At 54.2% G+C, this 13,376-nt stretch overlaps 1 protein-coding gene across 3 annotated transcripts in view; it reads right to left on the reverse strand.

Annotated features, from left to right (window-relative positions):
- Nucleotides 1-13,376, reverse strand: part of EPHB2 (EPH receptor B2) — a 187,094-nt gene that overhangs the window by 111,053 nt on the left and 62,665 nt on the right. For all 3 annotated transcript variants that reach the window (XM_047873614.1, XM_047873613.1, XM_047873612.1), the window contains exon 3: nucleotides 10,593-11,277. In XM_047873614.1, the coding sequence (XP_047729570.1) occupies nucleotides 10,593-11,277 (685 nt within the window). The remainder of the gene's footprint in view (nucleotides 1-10,592; nucleotides 11,278-13,376) is intronic.

Below are 13,376 nucleotides of genomic sequence, written 5' to 3' on the forward strand. Positions count from 1 at the left end.
GCCTGCAGATATGGAGGCCAAGGGTGGAGGCTGTCTGTCTCTCCAGAGGGAGCCCATGTCATCTAGTTCCGGTTCTGGCCCAAAGTGTAATGTGGCCCTGGGGAAGTCAGGTCCTCTCTTGACTTGAGTTTTCCTCGTCTCTAAAATGCCGATAATAACCTTCGCCTTGCTTCTCTCATGTGGGTATCATGCAGATCAAAGTATCTCATAGGGTGAGACCAAATGCTATACAAAAGCAGCCTCTAATCTCTTCTGGAACAAGGAAGGGTGTAAGTAAATAAATACTGTGCATATGTAAGACATTATAATTACAAATGGCATTTCCCCCCCAAGCTATGGAAAAAACCCCACCAGTTTGGTATAGTGTGAAGAATTCTCATTAGGACTTTAGGAGGCCTGGGTTCTGATTCTAGCTCTGGACCTGACAAGGTGAATGAGTCACCCCACCCCCTCTGCCCAAAGCCTTGGTAGGGCTCGAACGCATGGTGGTCTCAAAGGGGCTCTGTCCGTTCTGCCGGTGAGGAATTAACAATATGATGTCCCCCAAGGAAAGCAGTCTGGGGTGGGAGAAAGGCCTTGGGCTTCTCCAGGCAGGTCAATTCAAGCCTCTTACCTGCTGTGTGGCCCTGGCTGACAGGCCTGGGAATTCCCCTCTCTGGGCCTGCTCCTCCTCTGAGGTCAAAGTTCATACCTAAAGGTTCAGAGGAGGAGGGAGCAGGGAGAAGCAGCAGGATGGGGGCTGAGGACAAAGGGCCCCGGGGAGGGGGTGCCCTGCAGGGCGGGGTGGAGGCCAGAATGGGGCCTGTGGGGCCTGAGCCAGCTGCCGCAGAGCAATGAAAATCTCTTAACCACACGGAATTGTTAACGGCTCCCAAATCCTGTTGTACCACAGGCTTAGAAAGGCTTAAACTGTTAAATGCATAAACTTCCTCAATAAACGGGCCTCTCTCGCCAGATCCCGAAGCCCAGCCAGATGTAAAGGCAGCGGCTGGAGGGAGGGGAGCTTCCCCAGCTGTTTACGGTCTTGCCAGAGCGCTGTGGAGGCAGCCTGTGACCAAACCATGGGCCTTGGTGCCTTCAGGGTCCCACGCCAGTCTGGGGCCGAGAGAGGACAGCACAGGGGCTCCAGAGTCAGAGGGCCTGCGCTCCAGTCCTATCCCTCCGTAACCGTGTTACCTCAGACAAGCTGCTTGCTCTCTCTGGGCCTCAGTTTCCCCTCTGTAAAACAGAAATGATGATGCCTAACTCCCAGGGGGGACTGAGAGTCATTGAGACCCAGAGTGAGAGCTGCCTGGTCCACAGGAAGCTCCTAACAAACGCGAGCACTGGGTGCCTGCCACAAAGCCTTTTCGCCACCTCCAAGAAGTGGGAGGAATCAGAAGCGGGGGGGGGGGGGGGGCATGAGAACGCACACCTACCCTGCCACCTCCGAGGAGTGTGACCGTGGGCCCCAGTCTGCTTCCTAGTCCGCTGGGGACATTCAACAAGGTTACCGTGCAGTTTGAGAGACGAGGTGAGCATTCGGTAAATGCTGTGTGGGAGCAAACAGACTCTTCTGTTTGGCCAGAGGTTAGACGAGGGGTGGGTGCATGTCCCTCCTGGAGGTCTTCTGTCCCTTGAGCATGAGAAGAGACCCACAAGGGCTTCTCCACCCCTGAATCTCTGCTCTGGGACAGCATTCCATTGTGCCCAGCATCTCCATATGAAAGCAACTCGTCCTTCAAGGCCCAGCCACAAGCCTCCCTCTCCTACCAGGAAGCCCTTCAGATTGTCCCACCAGGGCGGCCCCACAGTCCTGAGTGTAAGCCCTTCACCGCCACCACCTCCGGGGCCCCTCAGCAATCTGGGAGGTGGGCAGGACAGAGTATATCCAGGCCTCACCGCATTCTGGTTAATCAGTTGTTCAGCGGTTGCAGAAAGCCAAGTTCACATTCTGCCTCCGCTGCTTACTGACTGTGTGGTCTTGGGCACAGGACCCTCCCTGGACCTCAGTCTCATCATTTGTGAAATGGAGCTAATAATGATATCAACAGAAGATTCGAAAAGATCCTGGAGCGTGTAACACAGCACTGGGCACACAGGAGGGACTGCCTAGCCTTCAGGATTCCTTGCAGCCTCTGCCTCACTCGGCCCTTTGATGGCGTGGAGCTAAAAAGCCTGGAAGTCCCTCCACCCTTCTCCTCTGGCCTACATTTCTCCTCTCCCCACCCCCACCCCCACCCGGCTACACCTTGTTGGGGGCGGGGGGGTGGGGGGGGTGGGGGGGGAGGGGATGTCAGCAAGAGGCCAGGGTTAAAAAAGTATCATTTCTGACCATCTTTTTCTGGACTAATTCCTGCCTTTCGTTCCTTTCAATCTCCAAAGCCCTGGAAAAATGGCTCCTCCTCCAGGGGGCCTCCCCAGCTTTCCCCAGACTCCTTCCTAAGTTCCTCAAGGCTATAGTAACAGAAGGAGCCATCTCCCCACCCCCACCCCCCCCCCGGAAGTTCTAGGAAGGCAAGAAGGGCCTTCATCTTCTCTACAGTCCCCACATCTGGCCCAGGGTCTGGTGCACAATAGGTACCTGGGGAGCTGTTATGAGTACGGCAGGACAAAACTGTTCAGTATTTCCTGCCCAGACCCCCGAGGGGATATGGAGACTATATTATCCCATGCCCTGATATTCAGTTCCTTCCATGTAGTTGACCCAGAGAGGAAATTGGGCTGAAGTGGCCCTCCCTTCCTTTCTAGGAATATCTACTGTAGCTGCCTCAGGGCCTTTGCACCTCCTCCTCTTCACCTGGCTAACTCCTGCTCCTCACTCGGCTTCCACTTAAACAGCTCCTCTTTCCAGAAGCCTTCCTCTGACCACCAAGGCCCTGGTTGATGCTTCCCTAGGTAGGTTGGGTGCCTTTGTCTGCTTCCACCTTCACTACCTACAGGCATGTCTGTCAACATCTCTAGACTGGGTGGTCTGTGAGGGCAGGGCCCATAACTGACCTTTCCAAAAACCCCAATGCCCGGCGCAGCACCTGGCACATGACAGGCACTCAATATGTGCTAGCCTCCTGGTGGCCTCTCTAAGAAGCAAAAAAGCCACAAGCCGGTGTTCAGTGACTCTCTGATGGCTGGCTGGCTGGACAGGTGAACCAGTGTATGGACAGATGGATGGAGGGTTGTAAACAAAGATGCTTTGAGAGCACAGGGGAAGGGGAACTTCAATTTTTAAGAGCAGAGAACTGAATAGCCTGAGTGTGCTGGCCAAGGTCCCCTCCAATCCCCTTTTCAAAAGGCTGGCCTGTGTGGTCTTGGGCCTGGCCTGAGCCTGGGGGTCTGGAGGGGATGCCTATTACCCCTCCCGCTCCCCCAGCTGGGCGTCTCCACCCTGCCCTGGAAGAGATGTAGCAGAACTTTCTGTGTGGGGGTCTGGGCCTCTCCTCCCACCCAGCATTCCAACCCTCACACCCTTTCCCCAGCCAGCACAGGCCCTGCCAGCTGGAGGCCTCCCTCCTCCTCACCCCAAGACGGACCGCACCCTACCCCACAGACTCGCCAGACGCATCTGGGCCACTGGTCCAGCCTCTATGGGAAGGGCTGGAACTGAAAGCAGGGTATGAAGGAGGCCACCCTGAGGTTGGCCCAGGACCCAACCCTGAGGGCCCAGAGATAACCCCTGGCCCCTCCCTACCTTGGCTGAGGGAGCACAGGATTCTGGGAGAAAAACAGAAAACAAAGCAACAGGCATAATATCTCCTACTGGTGAGCATGTGGGGAAACAGGCACTGTGTAAGTCTGCTGCCAGGAGGGTACCTGAGCGGTCCCTCTCTGGAGGGTAACTTGGCCCTGTGTGTCAAGCTCTAAAAAGCATTTGATCCCACAATTCCACATCTGGAAACACACCTACTCAAATATCAGTAATCGTGCACAAAGAGACAGGGACAATAACTTGCATCCCAGCATTCATTAAGAGCGAAAAATGGCCAGCAATTACATGTCGAACAACAGAGGACTGGCAAATAAATTATGACACATCTTTCCTACGGAATTCTAAGAGCCTTCCAAAATGATGCCAGAGATCTAACATGACATGGGCAAGTGTCTGTAAAATATCAATCAGTCAAAAATCTTTGTGTATTTTTAGCAGGAGTCCATTTTTTCTTTAAAATTAATCAACACGGGGGGCCTCTGGGTGGCTGAGTCGGTTAAGGGTCTGACTTCGGCTCAGGTCATGGATCTGACAGTTTGTGAGTTCAAGCCCCGCGTCAGGCTCTGTGCTGACAGCTCAGAACCTGGAGCCTGCTTTGGATTCTGTGTCTCCTTCTCTCTCTGCCCCTCCCCTGCTCACGTTCTCTCTTTCTCTCTCTCTCTCTCAAAAATAAATAAACATCAAAAAATAAATAAATAAAAAATAAATCAATATGTGTAAATACACTTAGAAGGATCTCCACCAGCCGGTGACAGTGACTATCTCTGGGTGATTTTAATTTTCTCCTTTTTGCTTATCAGTAATTTCTAAAGATTCCACAAATGACCTACATTGCTTTTGTGATAAGGAAACATTTTTTTTTCCTCAAAATCAAAAGCTCATCAGAGGGGGGAGGAAAACATTCACAGCAGAAGACGGTGTTCATAGAAGTCCCTGTTTTTATTTTTATAACACTTTTCTAGGTATTTTCTCATTTACTCTGCACAGCAGCCTTTCTGTTGATCCTGTTTTGCAGATGAGAAAACAAAGGCTGGGAGAGGGTCAGAGCTGGGGTTTGAAACCAGGTCTCCAAGGCCAAGGTCAAGGAGAGGTCACGGCTGGGGAGGTGGGGGGTGGGGTGGGTGGGTAGCAGGGCTAGGAGCTGCCAAGCAGGGCAGGGTGGAGGAGAGGGAGAGGCTGGGAGAAGCCCAGCAGCTGGGAACTGGGAGTCTAAGCTGGAGCCAGAGGATCAACATGAACGTGCAACCGCCCCCCACTCCCACCCCCTCCCCGCTGGCTCACAGCCCCTCTCCCTGTCCAAGCTAAATATTAAAAATCCCATTACACCCCGACAGTACACAGCAATCACGATCACTGTGGAACTGCCTCCAGATCCCTTATAGATGCGGGTCTGCTGCTGGGAGAGAGGAGGGCAGGGTCCCCACTAGTGGTTAGGCGGGGGATCTGATGGGCAGGGGCAAGTAGGAGCTGAGGTAGGGAAGGAGAGACCAAGAGAAACTGGGATACAGAGACAAACTTGGAGAAACTGAGGCAGGAGCACATTCACAATGAGGCCCATGAACATCTGGAAAGAGTCAAGAAACAGACTTGGGAGCTTGCGGGGAGCAGCCGCTGCAGGGAAGGAGTTCCAGGGCCCCCCTCCTGCCCCCAGCCCAACCCCGCCGGCAGATCTGCTGACGGCAAGCCCCAGTGGAGACCATGATGTTGCGGAGACTGGGGACTTGGGTAGGAGAGGGGGCAGAGTTCTTGTGAAGGAAGTCCCCAGAGTCCCTCACCTGCCAGCTGTGTGCCCAGTGCAGGTCCCGATCAGGTACCCAATAAAAAGTGCACAGAGGAATGAACAGGGAGAAGTCACACCCTAGCACCTGCACCCAGTAGGGCACAGGACACCCCCCAAACACACCCTATACCATCATACCTCAGGGCCTTTATTCATGCAGTGCGTTCCCTGACCTACAATTACCTCCTTCCTTTCACCCATCCAAATCCTACTCACTCTTCAGGGCCCAGTTCAAATGTCACCTCCTCCTTGAAGCCTTCTTCAGAAAAGATGCTTTCTTTCTCATATTCTCAAAGTGCTTTGACTGGATGGACCTCATTTCTGGAAAGACCATACTCTGCCTTATTCTCCATGTGTCTGAGTCCCCTGCTCACCCAGGAGCCAGTGAGCCGAACCCTGTGTCTCAGGTGCTCTCTGCCAGCCTTCCCAGGGCGGCCCCTGTCACCTCAAGTGACACCTCTTCCAAGAAGCCTTCTCTGGCCCACCTGGCTAAAGCAAGTCTTCTTTGTTCTCTCTTGCTACAGCTTTCCCCCCCTTTCATTCATCACAGCCCATAACTATTTTATTTATTTGCTCACTAACTTTTCGCCTCCGTCTTCTCCCATCCACCCACTCAGACTAAAAACTCATTCGCTTCTGTGTTTCCCAGCATCGGTGTGGGCTTGGCTCATAGATGGTACCCGATACATACAGATCTGCCTCAACTGACGATGGGGTTACATCCTGACAGACCCACTGCAAGTTGAAAATATTGGCAGTGGAAAACTCACTTAATGCACCCAACCTACCACACAACATTGCTTACTCTCACTTACCTTAAATGTGCTCAGTTGAGCAACATCCTCTAACACGAAGCCTGTTATATCTCATGCAATTTATTGAATACTGTACTGAAAGCAGGAAAAAATGGTTGCATGGGGACAGAATGATTGTTCTTGCATCACTTGTCTGCCCTCATGATCGTGTGGCTGGCTGCCCAGCATAAGGAGAGAGTAGCAAACCAACTATCACCAGCCCAGAAAAAGATCAACATTCAAAATCTGAAGTACAATTTCTGCTGAATGTGTCTCACTAGAGCACCAGTGGGAAGTTGAAAAAATTGTAAGTCGGGCCATGGTAAGTCGAGCCTTCTATATTTGCTGGAGGGCTAAGCGGCACACAGAAGGTACTTAATATATGCTTGTTGAGCGGTTGACTGGCTTCTCCAGGCCCCTCCCTTCTCTACTACGCCCTGCACACAGTAGGCACCAGAGGAGGTTGGTCAGATTGAGTCAGTTTGGCCTGCTGTTTGGTGAAACGCTCAGGGCACTGGAAACTCCCAACCTTTCGTTAACCACCACTGTCTGTCCCCCCCACCCCTTCACCCTCCCAGGAAGGCTGTCACTCCCCTGAGGACTCATCTACTTACTTCTCATCTGTCAAGGAGACTTTATCCGGCCTTATCTTCTCCAATTGTATTAACAAAGCAATGGATTTTTTCCTATCAAGTTATGCCTCAATATTAAATGGATCTTCCCAAACCACACTCTCCTGTAGATTCTGCTAATGACCCCTTCCATCCCCGAGGGTGGATGTTCCCAGGCTGGGCCTGCGGTCACCGATCTGGCTTGAAGTCCTGTTTGTCTGACCAAGGGTATGTTACCACACCACGTGTCTGAGCTAATGGTCCTGTTACAGAAACATGAGGGCTGCTTGTTTAAAAATGTTGATTCTTAGGGTGCCTGGATAGCTCAATTGGTTGAGCATCCGACTCTTGATTTTGGCCCAGGTCATGGTCCCAGGGTTGTGGGATCAAGCCCTGCATCAGGCTCTGCGTTGAGCGTGGACCCTGCTTAAGATTCTCTTCGTCTCTTCCTCTGCCCCTCTCCCCTGCTTGTGCTCTCTTTCCTCCAAATTAAAAAAAAAAAAAAAACAGTAAAAATGCTGATTCTTGGCCCATCAGAGCCACAGAATCAGACCTGGGGTAGAGGTTTGCACCAGACCCAGGAATCTGCATTTTAACTAACTTCCCAGTGGATTCTGAGGCAGAGTCAAGGCCAAGAATCCCTGAATTGGAGACTGGAGACTGAGAAAGCATGTCGCCAACCACTCAGATGTGAGCTGTAGCCACCAGCCCTACACATCCCGGGCCAGTGGGACCAGTGCCTCTGGGACTTGCGCTGGAGTAGCCCCACATCTGGGTGGCCGCAGCACAGGCCACGGCATCGGCTGGTGTCCTTCTGGCTTCCTGAGCTCATTAATCACACCCTGACTGGCCTCCACTCACACCCAGTGGCTAGCTGGGCTAGGCTGGGCCTGGGGCAGGCAGGCTGGCCGTAGATCTGGGGAGGTGGGCTGGAGGGGGGCGGGGCCTACTTGCACGGAGAAGCTCGGACTTGGAGAACCTGCCTGTGCCAGGCGGCCTCTATGATGGCCTCAGTGACCACACCTCCTGGTACTCACACCTCACGTAATTCCCTCTCCTGGAGTGTGGGCTGAACTGGGTGACTGGCTTTTAACAAAGAGAATACAACAGAAGCAATGAGATGTCACTTCTGAGATGAGGTCATAAAAAGACTGTGGTTTCTGTTGTGGGTGCTCTCTCTAACGCTCTCAGGTCAGTCGCTCTGGGGGAAGCCATTGCCCATGTGCATCCCTGTGGCGAGGGACCAAAGCCTGCAATCAACCATGCAGGTGAATGTGGAAGCAGACCCCTCCCCGGTGATGCCATCAGATAATACCGCAGCCCCCGGCCAAGAGCGTAGCTGCAGTCCCAGGAGAGACCTTGCACCAGAGGAAGTCCCCCGAAGCCTTACCTGGATCCCTGAGCCTAAGAAACTGAGAAAAACAAATGCTTTTGTTTTCAGCTGTGACGTTCTGGGGCAACTTGTTATGCAGCAATGGGTGACTAGTGCACCTTTTCATCTGGGCACCTTCCGGTGACAATTCTTCCTCTGTCCCTCCCAGAACCCCAGCCACAGCCAGGTCAGATGCTGTACCAGTCCCCCCTAACCCGTGGTGCTTCATGTCCCCAGATCCTTGTAGATCCATCCTCCAGAAGGCCTGGGCCACCCAGTCAACATATGCCTCTCCCAAGACTCAGCCCCGATGTCACATCCTCTGGGAAGCCCTTCTCTTTCTGTGCCCACTGCAACCCAAGCGGTTCCAATCAAAGTAAGTCAAAGGCATGCCCTCCCTTGTTCATTTACAGTCTGCGTCCCCTGCTAGACCGTGAGCTCCTAGACGGCAGGGCCACAGCCACATTCTTGTCTGTCTCACCCGACGCTCAGCACAAGGCCTTGACACAGAGCAGGCGCGGGCGAGGTTTGATGAGTGAATAAACAATGAGCGAGGAGTGACTGATTCTGCCCTGTGGCCCACATGGCCCGCCACCTCCTGAGGCTCTGCACTTTCAACATTCAAGTATAGAAAGCCAGATCTGTTATCTTCCCCCAGAAACCAGCCTTTTTCCCCAAATGTCCTTTTCCAGGACCATCACCTCCCTGCAAGCCGGACTTCACTGTTTCCTCCTTTCCTGCATATGCCATCCTTCTCACTCACCCTCCTCACACCCCTTCATTCTAGCCTGGCTCCTTCCCTGCACAGTGGATGCCCACTCCAGAGAGCCACCACCTCTTGCGAACACGGCTGCTGCTTCCCCACAGGCTCCTGCTGCTGTCTCTTGCACCCCACGTGCCCTCCCAGGCACCTTTAAAATGCTGCTTCAGAGCATGGAGGGTAGGAACAGGGACAGCGGATGTGACAGCATTTTATAAAGGGGAGGGTCACTGCAGCTACCTCAGGCCACACTTTCACTGGTGCTTCAGGGACCCTGGAATAGGGTCCAGACTCTTTGTCTGGCACATGGGGGACCCCGGGACCCGATTGGGCTTTAAATCAAATAGGGCTTTAAATCACCATCACAGCTCACATTGTAGAGTACCTGCACCAGGTCGGGCTTTGTACACGTCTCGTTTAGTCAACATTTATTAAGCTCCTACTGTATACTGCAAGTCATTATAGATGCTTTACAGTCTTGACTTGTTGAGTCTTCGGAAGTACCCTATGAAAGAGGGTTTCATACTCAGCATAGGACAGACAGCTCATAACAGGGGTGGTATTCGAACGCAGGTCCGTCTACCTTCACAGCCTTCTAACACCGTGCACCGCCTCTTACAAACTTCTTAGGTTTGCAAACCACCTCCACGATTCTTCACCATAATAAACACCACCCGTACCACTGCTGACTTAGAACGTTTCCTTAAGTTAACCAAAGTGGCACGGTGGCTAAGGGTGGGCTTGGAATCACACTGCCTGGGTAAGACTCCTGGCTCCCCCACTCACTCTCTGAGCCTCGATGTCTTCATATAAATGGCACTTTCTCTCACAGGGCTCTTGTGAGCATTAAAGGAGTTAGATCTAGAAGGTGCTCGGCCCACAGTAGAAGTGGTGGTCAGGAGGCCGGCTCACCTCCCCACCTGCGAGGATCGGAAGTAAGTGCGTGACTTGCCTTGGCCACTGAAGTGTCCAGAGGAGTGTGCACAGCCATTGAGGCAGAACCCTAGAGCCGGCACACAACCCAGCTCACACTGCTTCCTTCCGTCCTCGTGATCACAACATTGCAAATGGCGGCTCCTCCACCCACTTGGCTCCCAGAGGGAGGAATCCTGGAGCCGACCCATGAGGGACAGGTTGCACTGGGCAAGAAATAAACGTCTATTGTTTGGTCACTTCAATCTAACCTGGCCTCTACTGACCGATCCAGCCAAAGTCCAATAAGTCTGAACTTACAACTGTTACTTACTGTGACTTATTTCCGCAAAAAGGAAACCACATCACTTTCGCAGATGGAGACATACAGCACCACTTGCCACTGTTAATAGTCATGTAATAATTAAAACGAGAAACGTCTATCCTGGCACCAACGAAAAGCACCTTACATGCTCTTGCCATTCAAGACGCGCTCTTCAAATGTCTCCCTCCAAGACACCGAACAGTGGCTGCACGTTTGGAAACCCGGCCAAGGAGCGCCTCACGGTCGGCTCCAGGCCACTGCCCTTGCCAGCCTGGGACCCCAGGCCCAGGTCCGCAGCCAATACCAACTCCACGCGCTTGCAGGGGCACCTGCCCCACTGCGGCAGTCCTTACCTCTGCAGACCGTGCCGTTCTCCACGGCCTCGAAGCCGGCTTTGCACATGCAGCGCCCGATGGGTACGAGCCACTCGCCGTCCCCGTTACAGTACAGCTTGATGGGCACGTCCACCTCCTCGGCATTGGCGATACAGCTGCCCCGGGCAGCCACCAGCGATGTGCTCTCGGCCCCCGACAGTGTCTCCTGGAAGACGGCGCCATTCTGGATGATGCGGGGGCACTTGCGGTAGAAGACACGCACGGCAATAAGGGACATGCAGCCACCGTAATCCTGGAAGGCCAGGTAGAAGCCGTTGCGGGACACCGGCCCGAAGCTCCGCACCTCGGTGTTGATCTTCATGACCCGGCCACCCAGGTCCACCTGGGAGAAGCTCTCGTCGGCCGCAATGGTGTCCACCTTCACCCATGGATTCTCCATCCAGTTGGGGAAGGTCTTGGTGGCCGAGTCGAAGTCGGCCTCATAGTAATAGAGGTTGAAGGTCTCCTTGCAGGAGCCGGGCACGCTGGGGATGCTGCTGCAGTCACGCACGGAGAACTTCATCTCCACGTGGATGCGGTGGGCACCACGGCGCCGGATGAACTTGGTCCGTAGCCAGTTGTTCTGGCTCGACTCAAACACATTGCACACCTGGTACGTGCGGATCGTGTTCATGTTCTCATCGTAGCCACTCACCTCTTCCCACTGCGGGTGAAACGCTAGTCAGGTGGGGGAGATGGGGCTCAACCCCAGGGATCGTCTGTCTATGGGCGAGACACAGACCCTGCCTTAGGGAACCCTTCAGTCTGCTGGGTGCAAATAGGACTCTGGCCACTGGGGGCCTCCTAGTCTAACGGGGGAGGCACAGCCTCTACCTCGGGCATCTTCTAGTCTGATGATGGAGACGTGAGTCGTACCATCAGAGAACTCCCAAGCTGAGGTGCAGACATGGACTTGGCCCCCAGGAATTCCCCACACTGTGAGGGAGACATGCCAGTCTGGTGGGAAGGGCACACACGCTGCTCTTGGTTTTCCCCTGATTTATACGGGCGATGTGACCCTCACTCCAGGGCAATAAAGGAGACATGGCCCCCGCTCCTGGGAAGCTCCCACCTGGAAGGAAAATCAGGGAGAGGCCCAGCCTGAAGGGATTCCTCTGCTGAGAGCAGACATAGCTTTGTGTCTGGGGAGTACTAGTCTGATGGGGGAGACAGAACTTCTGCCTACTGGGAGCTCCTATTCCGATCTGGGAGACACAGTCCTTACCCTAGGGGATTCCCAGGCTGACAGAAGAAGAGCTCTCACCCCCATGATGGGGAAGACGGGCGGTCTGTTCTGGGGCCTAAAGTGGTTAAGATGGTTCCTGGAGGGAGACTCACTCCCTTCCTGCCTGCGGCATGTGCTTCAGCACCTTCCCTGGACCCCAGCCTGGCTCTTGCACACCCAGCTAAGGGATTCCCGAGCCCCACTGCTGGGTGGCACCGGGCAGGGCCACGGAAAGCTGGGGATGAAGGGTGCGGGGCACACGTCTCCTCACACACCCTCACAGGCCAACCCTCACGTGCTGAGCCTTTGTTCACACTTTTGTGCCCTCCTCGAGAACCCTCTCATCTTCTCTGCCCATCCTTCTGGAACCTCTTGTGGTGTTTGCATTCATTGGCTCTCCCTTGGGTCTTTGGGGACAACCGGCCTGGTCTGGGCGGGGGCTGAGTACTCCTGGCCCTCTCGGCCTGGTCTCCCCAGGGGGGCCGAAAGCTTACTGAGAGTAGCCACGCACCCCTCTCTTTGGCACTGGGCTGCTTTTACCTGGGGTAGACCCAAAAGAGCCCCAACAGCAGAGCACCCCCTCCTAGCCATGCCGGCCTGGGGTGGGTGCTATAAGAGGACCTCATTTCTTTGTCATTATGGTCACACGTGGTGCATATTATTATCTCCATGTTACAGATGAGGGAGCAGAGACCAGGGAAGTGAGGTCATCTGACCCAAGCCACACAGACCCAGGCCCATTCCTGCACTTGTGCACACAGCCTCGAAACACAAGGACCCACAAGTACCCCAGGAGTCCTGGGTTTTGCCCCTGCCCTGCTAACTTGATGTATGGCCTGGGGCAAGTCACTTCTCCTTGCTGGGCCTCGATTTCCCCAGCTGGGTGGAGGAGGGGGAGGCAGGTGGTGGTATAGAGGTGTCACCCTGAAGTCGGTGTTCCTTGTCCTTTGGCCTCCCTCGGATATCTGGGCCAAATCTGTGCAGGGCAGTGCAGTGGCCTGGGGAGGGTTGATGTTGTGAAAGGCCAGTGCCCGTGGGGAAGGCCGAGCTGGAGCCTGCTAGGCCAGCCTCTATGTCAGTGGTGGCTCTGAAGCTCCCTACATTGCTTCTTTTTTTTTTTTTGGTGGCACCATGTGACAAAGTCAGCCCCTTGTTACAACCACTGCTCTTCTTCAGAACTTAATTAGAGCACTTAATTAGAGCACTCTGCCTTTCTCCCCTCTCTCTAATTAACATGCGGAGGCCCTGCAGCCTAAACACCCCAAATAATTGCGTCCGGGGGCCCTGCAGCCCAGCCTGGCCTCATTACTGATAGGGTGGGGCTGTGGGCCCAGCCGCCTTCGCAGATGGAAAATTGGTGACAAGAAAGAGCCACAGAAAGAGGCCTGACCCTAGGGCCCTGCCTATTGAGAACACAGGCCTGGGGTGGGGGGTGGGGGGGATGTAGCTCCTTGGGGCAGCGGCCGAGTCCCAGTGGAGGCGCTGGGATGGCGGGGAGGGAAGAGATGGGCTGTGGGGACCCAGGGGAATGAGGAGGG

This window comes from Prionailurus viverrinus, chromosome C1, assembly GCF_022837055.1.
Source record: "Prionailurus viverrinus isolate Anna chromosome C1, UM_Priviv_1.0, whole genome shotgun sequence".
Classification (NCBI taxonomy): Eukaryota; Metazoa; Chordata; class Mammalia; order Carnivora; family Felidae; genus Prionailurus; species Prionailurus viverrinus.